The sequence below is a fragment of the Notamacropus eugenii genome, chromosome 5, assembly GCF_028372415.1.
Source record: "Notamacropus eugenii isolate mMacEug1 chromosome 5, mMacEug1.pri_v2, whole genome shotgun sequence".
In the NCBI taxonomy this organism is placed as follows: Eukaryota; Metazoa; Chordata; class Mammalia; order Diprotodontia; family Macropodidae; genus Notamacropus; species Notamacropus eugenii.
In genome coordinates, this window is record NC_092876.1 from 230,933,703 (window position 1) to 230,944,076 (window position 10,374).

The 10,374-nt window shown below is 34.2% G+C and overlaps 1 protein-coding gene across 1 annotated transcript in view; it reads left to right on the forward strand.

Moving 5' to 3' along the window:
* The window catches only part of BBS5 (Bardet-Biedl syndrome 5), a 29,688-nt gene extending 20,093 nt beyond the window's left edge, over positions 1-9,595 (forward strand). Inside the window, exons 8-12 of the mRNA XM_072612246.1 lie at positions 396-458; positions 1,945-2,079; positions 6,170-6,253; positions 7,672-7,695; positions 7,820-9,595. Coding sequence (XP_072468347.1) covers positions 396-458; positions 1,945-2,079; positions 6,170-6,253; positions 7,672-7,695; positions 7,820-7,921 — 408 coding nt within the window. The 3' untranslated portion in view covers positions 7,922-9,595. The remainder of the gene's footprint in view (positions 1-395; positions 459-1,944; positions 2,080-6,169; positions 6,254-7,671; positions 7,696-7,819) is intronic.
* The last annotated feature ends 779 nt before the right edge of the window (positions 9,596-10,374 follow it).

Genomic DNA, 10,374 nt, shown 5'->3' on the forward strand with positions numbered 1-10,374 from the left:
ACAGATTGCTGGGCCTTGATTAATTTTTTTTTAAGTTGTCTAGTACCCATGAATGACACAGAGTCAGAAACATTTTTAAGAAATTGTACAGTTTTGTGGTTGATAACTTTTACTGATTTTCTTCATTTGAAAATTCTATTTGAGCATTGCTAAATGGTATGTTAATTGATTTCCGTGGTGTAATAATACAGGGAGAAATTTTTTTTATCAGATATTGGTGGTTGTATTTATCATGTTGTATTTATTGTATTTATCATGTTGTAGTTATCACTTATGAAAAAATTGAATTATGGAATTAAAAGCTTAATCACATAAAGGAATATTAAATGTTAAATAATCCTTATCACCAAATAATCAAAAAATGCATTTCTGTTTCTTTTTCATTTTATAACTAGCGTTCTATAAAGGTCAGAGATTCAAAGTTTGGTTTAGCACTTGTCATAGAGAGTTCTCAACAGGTAAGATATTTAATGTTTTTAACATTGTGCTTAATAAGTACAAGAGATGTGTGACATCCTAGGTCTAAAGATTTATTAATAATATAATATTAATGTGATACTAGTCATCACTGGGAAGCAAAAGTAAAGAAGGGCTTATCTATGTATGTAAAGTTACACAGGAAGACAAAAGACTTATTTAGATATTCCCAGAAAAACAATAATACTTGTTAGCTTAAGAAAATATTGTGTGGGTAGATCTTTTTTGGGATTTTATTATCTCTCATCCTCATTGTACAAACTTTTATGCCTTGTTTATACTAACTTCCAGTAGAGATTTATTAATGTAAAATAATTATGTGGGCAGCTAGGTGGCGTAGTACATTGAGTGCTAGGCCTGGAGTCAGGAAGACACATCTAATTGAGTTCAAATTGATCCTCAGACATTAACTGTGTGATCCCAGGCAAGTCACTTAACCTGTTTGCCTCAGTTTCCTCATTCATAAACTAGAGTGCAGTTCAGGGGGCAGCCTCGAGGCCTCACATGGCCTTCCAGGTCCTCATGTGCAGCCTTTTGAATCCAAACTTCACAGAACAAATCCCCTTAATAAAAGGATCATGTGTGGCCTTAAGTCCACAGGTCCTGTATCCCTGAAGTAGAAAAGGAAAAGACAACCCCCTCCAATGTGTTTGGCAGGAAAACCTCAAATAGGGTCACAAAGAGTGAGACACAGCTGAAATGACTTAGGAAATCACACACACATGCACACGCACACGTGCGCGCACACACACACACACACACAGACACACACACGTATTTCCTCTCTTAATTCAGTCCTAAAATCTGAATGTCTAGCCATTCCTCTTCTTTCAGTTTTTCTACCTCTAGCAGGAGATATTACACCATTTCTCCCGAGGATCTCTCATAGCCAAGTATCCTATATCACTTTGAAGAGCTAATCTTAGCAAAGCTAATACTTGTCTCCTTTTAAAAGTCTACGATTATTCCCAAGAAATAACTCAACAGAAAGTTGGTTCCTTGACATTACAGTCTGCTATGCATTATAATAACTAAATCAATGGAAAAATTAAAAAGTATTTTTAATGCTTACAATGTACCAGGCAGTATGCTAAGTGCTAGAGATACAAATACAAGCAAGTAAAAATAATTCCTACCCTCAAGGAGCTTCTTTTCTAATAGAAGATAACATATGTGAGGAGCTAGAGTTGGAAAGGGAGGTGCACAGCTTGGAGCTGACCAAAGTAGCGGGCCTGAGACCAAAAGAAAAAGGGAAAACTTGCCAATCAGAGCTCAGGGTCCCAGGTGGGGCTCTGAGTGCTCAGAGTCCCCCCACTCTGAGGTGGCGGAAAAGAGGATAAGTAAGACAGAGTACAGGTGGCCTAGTATGGAGGTTGTTCTCTGGAGATCAAGGATATTAGAGCTTTATAATTTCTTACGTAACAGAAATATTTTTTCAGGCTCTTTTAAAATTATTATTTCTTGTAGAGTGGAGGATATGTTCTTGGTTTCAAAATAGATCCTGTGGAAAAACTTCAGGAGTCAGTAAAGGAGATAAATTCTCTTCACAGAGTCTATTCTGCCAGTCCTATATTTGGGGTGGATTATGAGATGGAAGAAAAGGTAATTTCTTCAGCTTACTAAATAATCATTTTGCCATATTGTTATATAAGATTTTTATATTCAAAATCACAGATAACATCAGAACATTGCATACAAAAATTGTATTTTAACTGTTTTAAAATGATGAATAATTCATCGATTCTGCCTGCCTAGCACTTTTTTTCCTCTACCACTAACACATGCTTCTTGCCAACCCTCTGATTCTTTTCTCCCTGCTCTCTATACCCTAAGCAAAAATCTCACCTTCATTTTTATCCATTCCTGTATTGTCATCACTATCCAGCTGAACCATACTCAATCCCAATCCTCATTGTTGCCTACCCATCCTTCATTCTAGTCTCTTCCATTATGCCTGGTGGAATGCCACTTCTATTGTGGGACAGTGTCCAGTATACACTTTTTTATGGACACTCCCTCTGCCTCTATCTCAACTGAAAGTTAGTTCTTAATCCACAGGCCTCTCCAATGAAGGCAATTTCTTTTGACACTTTCCCTGTATTACTAGGGAAGGAAGGGAGGTCAGCCTTGATGCCTGGTACTGTTTCCAAACCATTATTTGTTTACCTATCATTAATCAACAAGTTTGCCTCTTTTGGAATCTGTTCATTATAGCTATACCTATCCCATTCTTTTCCTAATCACAATTGTCAAATGACTTCCAAGACACTCTCCTGTCTTCCTCAGTGACTTTATCAACTGTCAGCCTTTCTCTCTGGCCCCTAGCCATCATCCTCCATAATTTCATCATCCATATTGATAACCCATCTGACATGTGACCTCACAGTCTCCTTATTTACCAAATCTTCATCTCTGTTCTACGTAAGCCATCCATCAGCAGGCCTACACGTTCAGTCTCATCATTAGAGACAACTACTCTGCCGCCAGATCTCAAACTCAGGATTGTCCACATCCATCTCTGTCCCTTCTAACCTTCTCTCTACCTTCATCCTCACCTCCAGTCCCTTGATGCTTCTTTGTTCCCCATCTTCACTAGCCCTTTCCTACTTTCACTTACCTCTGTATCTAGCTTGGTTTCATCCATAACTGTTTACAGCATGATGTCTATTCTTTAATCCATGTAACACTCACTAGCTGTGTGACTCTGGGAAAGTTTCTTAACCTGTGTCTGCCTCAGTTTCCTCAACTGTTAAATGAGAATAATAAGGGTACCTACCTCCTAAGATAATATCCATTAAGCATGTAAAACAGTTCCTGACACACAGAAGGCACTTAAACCGTATTTGTTTCCTTCTTTCTATCATACTTAATATGGAAATTCTTAACATTGGTTAACCTGTCACTCCTTCCATTTTCTTAGCTTCTGCTCTCTGAGGTAGGGGAAGCATGGTCCAGCAGCAGGTGCACTGGCCTGAGAGCCCAACACCAGCTTCTGACCCAACTCTTCAGACTTACTGTGCAAAGCAAGTAATTTCACCTCCCTGGGATCTCAGCTGCCCCGTGTCTAACATGAGGGAGTTGCACTCGTCTCCAGTGGCCTTTCTTCCTCTTATATTCTATGATTCTGAGTGCTCACTGCTGAATAGCAACATTTTTAATTTCATCTCTTGACTTTCTCTCAGATTCTGTACATTAGACTTTCCAGACTTTGCCCGTGCTTGTAAATCTCTGAATGCCCTGTCTGTCTTCCTCACTTGCAACGGATGATTTTGCCTTCTGCTCTACTGTGAATATGGAATACTACTGCCTTCATACAATACTACTGCCTTCATCCTTTTTTCTTTCTCTTCCCCTTAGATTTCTGTTTAGTCCTTCATCCTCTCATTCCCTCGTAAGATGAAGAGCTACTCTTTCTATTCCAAACATAACTAAGTGTGCTCTTGGTTGTACTTCTTCCCACTTCCTCCAGGACTTTGCTTCGTAAATTCTTTTCTCTCTTACTTCCTCAAGACTCTTCCACTAGTTCAGTCTTTCTGCCAATAGAGATAAGTTCTCTCTTCTTTAAAACATAAACACACCCCTTCTCTCAACCATGATGTTCACTGCTGCTGTCATTTTTATCTCTTTTTTTACTTCTGGACTTCTGAAAAGAAATCTTTTCCCTGCTTCTTCTACTTCCTCACTAACCATGCAAAAAAACAACCCCTCACATATTAGCCCTCTGTGATCTGACATCTCTCCCCATCACTCCACTGAGATTTCTCTCAGAGATTCCTGGGACTTTTCAGTTGTCAAATCCATGTGTCTTTATTGTTAAGATTCATTCTTCTTAATCTCTGCAGCATTCAGTAATTTTGAGCTACCTCTTCCTTTTGTTCATTCACTCAACAAACTTTTATTGAGTATCTTCTTTATGCTAGATATTGTCAGATATAACGATGAATAATATTGAACTTAAGTTCTAAAAGAACTTAAAATTTAGAAGGGAAGATGACATAAATAGCCACAATTCATTGTAAAAAAAATGTGATATATGCAATGACAGAAGTATGAAGTTCTTTTAAAAAAAAAACAAAAAATAAAACTTATCCCCTGGCTTCTATGTCACTGGATTATTTTGCGTCTCCTCTTAGATCTCTGACCAGTTTATTTCCATTTCCCTTGATTGGCCCTCCTCTTTCTTCTACTTCCCAAGTATGGCCCACTTCTCTCTACAGGTTTTCTTAGTGATCCTACTTGAAGCTCCAACTATCACCTCTAGGTAGACAAGTTTCAAATATTTATCCTTGACCCCTCACCTGGGTACCATTTCCCCATTTCTAATCACACGTAGGACTTTTCCCCCAACATCTTAAAACAAAAGATTACCGGGGAACATTTTAAAGTTAAGTGAAAATAAAATGTTATGATTTACGGCACAGGCACAATCCTGTACTATATGTTTGATAAATATATGTTGAATGAATTTTAAAGCAGAGAGTAGATATTATTATTTCATTCAAAAAATATTGTTGAGCAACAAACAAATAGTTACAATACAAAGAGAAGCAAGTACTAAGAGCCACAGGATTCAAAGTGGAAGGTTACCAATCATATCCAAGTAGAGATGAAGTTAAGTTTCATAAAAGAGGTAGCACTTAAGCTATGCCTGGAATGACTTTGAGAGGTGAAGATAAGGTGAGGGATATTCCAGATGGAAGAATGGTTTGGGCCAAAACAATGACAAACAATTTATGTTTTAAGAATGTCAAGGAAAGCAATTTTGCAGGACTTTGTTGGGTTATAAGATTTATGTGATAGGCTCGCACTGTGTAAGGTTAGAAAAGTAAGTTGACACTATACTGTCTAGGGCCTTAAAAACCAGCCTATGGGTTTTGGACTTGATTTAGTGGACAGGGGAGAATTACTGACAGTTTTAAAATAGGGAAATTATATGAACAAAATAGGCTTTAGAGATAATCTGGAAGTAATAATGTTGGATGGCCAAGACAGGGAAAATCTGTAAAGAGAATAGACTATTGCAAGAATCCAAATGTGAGAAATAAGGGCATGAAATAGGAATAGAAAGGAACATATAGATTTGAGAGGTACATGAAGGAAAAACTGTTAGAGTTTGGTTAACTAAATGGAGGTTAGGAATGAGTAAAGAAAAGAGGGCAAGGAGGTTATACATGTAAATCTCTAGGAGAACAGAAAAAAGAAAACTAGGAGGGGGAGGTAGTCTGAGTTAGAAGAATTTAGGTTTAAACATTTTTGAAAAATACAGATTCTATTTAATTACTACTTTGAGGGAAAATTAAAACTTCATACTATCAAAAAACTAAATATATGAAAAAAGTGATCACAAAAATGCATTTATTGTTGTCTCTAAAGTTTCTCTAAGTTATAGTATGTATAATATTTGCCAGCTAAAATAATTTGATGTTGAACTAATTTATTTTTGAAGCCTAAATTTCAATTGAAATTCATATAAATGATTCCTTTTAATATTCAAATTGATTTATCATTGAAAATGATTGTTTATGTAGCTCAAATGGAGATTTTTATAAGACAGTAGTAGTTATTGTTATTAAAGAAAATTCCCAAAGCATATTTTCCTAATGAAAGTTGTTAAATTATTATTACAACTTTGATATATCTTATCAGCCTACTTTCCTGAGCAGACTAAGACACACAGTGTCTTGTTTTACAGCCTCAACCTCTTGAAGATTTGACAGTTGAACAAATTCAAGATGATGTGGAAATAGAGTCTGAGGAACACACTGATGCTTTTGTGGTAAGCATTCTCACAGACATCCATTGAATTGCTATAATTTTTCATCTCAGTGGTTTAGTTAAGTAAAAATGAATCAATAAAGTACCCTAGAACTTGGAATATTTGAGAATGAAGCTATCTTAAGCATACAATTTTTAGGTATAGGATCAAAGGATATGTGTGTTGTCTTTTAGTCTAAGAATATCTTAAGTTTTTAAAGTGGAAGTGTAGTTATTCAAATGACTTCAGACAAGTAAAGAGTTTCTTCAGGCTTTGGACTATTAGAGGATATTAATGACGATAAATGTATTCTAAAGTTGTAAATTTTCATTGTCTCATTTGCAGTGCCATTCACCCAGAAACCAGACAATAATTAACAATACATTTTTTATTTGTGAGTTCTTTCTCTGGTGAATTAAAACCTTTGCAGAGAATTATTCTTCTGTCTTCTTTTGATTATTCCCTTTTAATTTTATAGACATATTCTGTTTGGAAGTGGAGAATGTGCAGTTTTCAAACTAGTATTGTTTGGTCAAAAAAAAAATTGAGAAGTTTCCCCTCTGTGTTGCTACTACAGAGAACTCTAATAAATACTGCTAAAACTAAATACCTAAAGAGGGAAGGTAGTTTTAAAAAATTAACTTGACGAGAATATTTCATTAATAGGTACTAAATAGGGCAGAAAAGTTTTGAAGCAGAAGTGTTAAAAGTCTAGAACCAGTTTCATTATTAACATGTTGCCACGCCAAATCATATCCAGAGAAAATATTTTCTGATAGATCATATTAATGATTTTTGCCAATATAGGTGAAACTGCTAAGTTAAGTTATTAAGTAAGTTAACTTATTTTGTCTTTTTAAAAGAAAATAGTACCAATAATAGTTAAGTCAGCACATACATTGGATATGTGTTTGTTCTACTAACAGATCCCTACCTAAGTAAAGGGTTTAATGAATAGCTATGGCTAAAAAAAAAACTCAACCCTCCTCAATTAGTTATCAATCTTCTCTTGTAATATGGTTTTCTAAACTTCCTTAGTTTGGCCCTTGGAGGACAGATAGATTAATCTTCTTGCCCAAACTTGATATCTTCCTGTCCCGGAAAGATCTGCCAAAGCTTTTGATACATTGATATAGCCTTTGAAAACTCATACCTCAAGCAGGCAGCAGAATAGGACCTTAATGGAGTAGTAATTATGTCATATATTTAGTGTTTAAAGCTTACAGAAAAATATTTTTACAGCTTATGTAAAATATTAACATGAATTAGATGAATTCTCTTACAACAGATTTCGAGAAGAGAAAATATGTTATAGGGAGAAAATGTAAAATTCATTTAGTTGTAGAATCAGTCTGAAAATTTCTTGTTAGACCACTGACCCCATTTAGTTTTGATAATCTGTTAAATATGTGGAATTTAATAGATTCTTTTTCTCATAGGCTTATTTTGCTGATGGCAATAAGGTAAGACTATTTACCTTATTATAAAAATTATATATTATCATTTAGTATTCACAAACTTATGTACAATCTTTTGTTTATTCCTCTTCCTTGCCTACGCTCTTTTCTCATCTTAACTGTCAAAAAGCAACAAGATCGTGAACCTGTATTTTCAGAAGAACTGGGGCTTGCAATAGAAAAATTGAAGGATGGATTCACCCTGCAGGGACTTTGGGAAGTAATGAGTTGACCTTGATTTGAGCTGGATTTCTATTTAAAGATTCTTTAAGATTGAAGATGCTAGTGGTCTGGTATAATACATTGAACAGTCATATGTAAAGTAATAACTTTAAAGAATCTAAGAAAAATGCATTTATCTAAAATGTTATTGCCAATTGCCTTATCTGTCCTAAAATTGTAACAGAATTGGATTTAGTTTGTTGAATTTGCTATATGTAGCATTTTAATCTTGTACATATATGATTGTGCTGACATAAAATGACTGTATATGATTATGTTTAATAAAGAGTATTTGTGTAGCATTTTTTAATGTTTTGCAAATATTATTTAGGAGAATAGTACAGGAACTCTGATTTAATCTGAGATGAACTTAGGTAGGCTAAGATAAACCACGTGCTGTAGTGGAAAGAGCACTTGCTTTGGGGTAAGAAAATCTGTCATTAAATTTCAGCTCTGCTCCCTAGTACCTGCATGAGCAAGTCCCTTTCCCTCCTGGGGCCCCATTTTGCTCATCTGCTAAAGGAAGGGGGTAGGCAGTGATCTCTGTGGTCCTTTTCAACCAGGTTTAATTGTGCTGCTACACTGTTTCAAGTATAAACTTCTTGAATATTAATTAGTACCATTTTTATTCCCTAATTTAGAGTTCTTTTATTTTTTTTTTCATAAAAGTAAATTTAAAAATTCTGGAACTTGATGTAAATTAGCCTCTTACTCGAAATTTTGAGTTACTATTTAGGAGATTATTTTATCAGTGGACATTTTGTTTAATGCTTTTTTGAAATAAAATATTTGTTTTGCCATCTTATTGCTACAGTGATTTTCTGATATTCTCCTTGTTTATATTTATTATGGTTTATAGGATAACTTTCAATTCTCAATTAGCTGCACATTTAATGATAGAAACTTGTGCTAGCCATATTTCAAGCTTAAGAGAGGGTTAAGAAAACAACTTATGTTCAGAATTATAAATTTATTGGAAATAATATCAATTTCAAGAGACGTACCACTATGAAAATTGCCTATAACTGTGTTTTGTTTTGTTTTTACTAAATTCTATAATACCTTTTTATCTGCTGCATTGTAAAAAAAAAAGTAATGTCAGCTTAGTCATTGAATTGTATTTGTTATATGTCATGCACAAATAAGAAACTACTATAAAAATTGCTGAGTTTAAAGTCAAATCTCAAATGGATCACATCATAGGATTTTCATCTGACTCATTAAGACCTTTCAAATGTTAGGTGTTATCATGACTCAAGAAATGACTCATTTATTGTTTAAAGGGAGGGGGTGAGCAGCTGTTATATGTTTTCTAGTGAGATAAAACCTTCAGTAATGTCTATAAATGGAAAAGAGTCAATGAGCTTTCCTTTCAGCTGTTGTTTTAGCAGCTGACAGCACTATGGACTTCATTATGATGTAAAATAGAAGAAAATTGGTATTCATTTTTGGAGGACTTAAAGTTTAAAAACTTTTGATTTAATGGATTGTGGTATGTTTGTAGGAATTCAAACAGAATTTGAAATTACAGTATATTTGTAAAGCACAGCCAATTTTAGAAGACCTAGAAAATCCAATCATGCAGCACATATAGAAAGGCAAAAAATTTTCATAATTGCTATATAAATTGAGCTCTACTATTTAAAGTGTTTTTACCTTATAGCAATAAAAAAGTTGAATCATTTATAGTTTCCTATATTTTCCCAAGTGTTGTTTGCTTCCGAAAAATGATTTTCAAATTGTGTTATGTGATCATGACTATAATTCTGTACAATCTTCAAATGAGTATAAAGTTTTTGTAACACCCATGAATGAAATGCTTTTTTTTATATTTTATAAAAACATTTTCAATATTTGTAAACTATTTGAATATCCTTAGTTCTTATAAATTTTCCATTTAAGATTAAAGATAATTCAAAATGTCAGAGGAGAAAAGAGATTAGTGATTTCTCTCCATTATTTGGATTACAATGCAGTTGGGTCTTTAAAATTATTATAAGGATTAATTTTAAAATCATACGTAAAGAATCATAATTTCCTTTTGAAGAAAAATTCTTTCCTGTTTTAGCTAGAAACTTGTGGGAAAAGTTGTTGTGAAATATTTCTTCACGTTACATTATTTCTAAGACTATGAGATCAAAGTTTAAAGTAACTGACTGATACAGACATATCTCATCCTCCTGTGACTGAGGCATCATTAATTCAGAGGGCCAAACAGTTTCCCGATAAACACGTTTTTGAAGAGTGACTCATTTTTATAATTCTCTCATTGTATATTAGAGTTTCTTTTCCTTTATCCACATTCACCTATTTGCTAATACTTTATGTATTTTGTTCTCCACTTAATTTAAGGGTCTTGTTTCATAGTTGTTTCCTTAGTGACAAAAAGTTCCAGTTGCTTCTTTCAGTCTCTAACAGCTGCAAGAACAGCCCTTCTTTCTAAACTAGCCATCCTAAATTCCA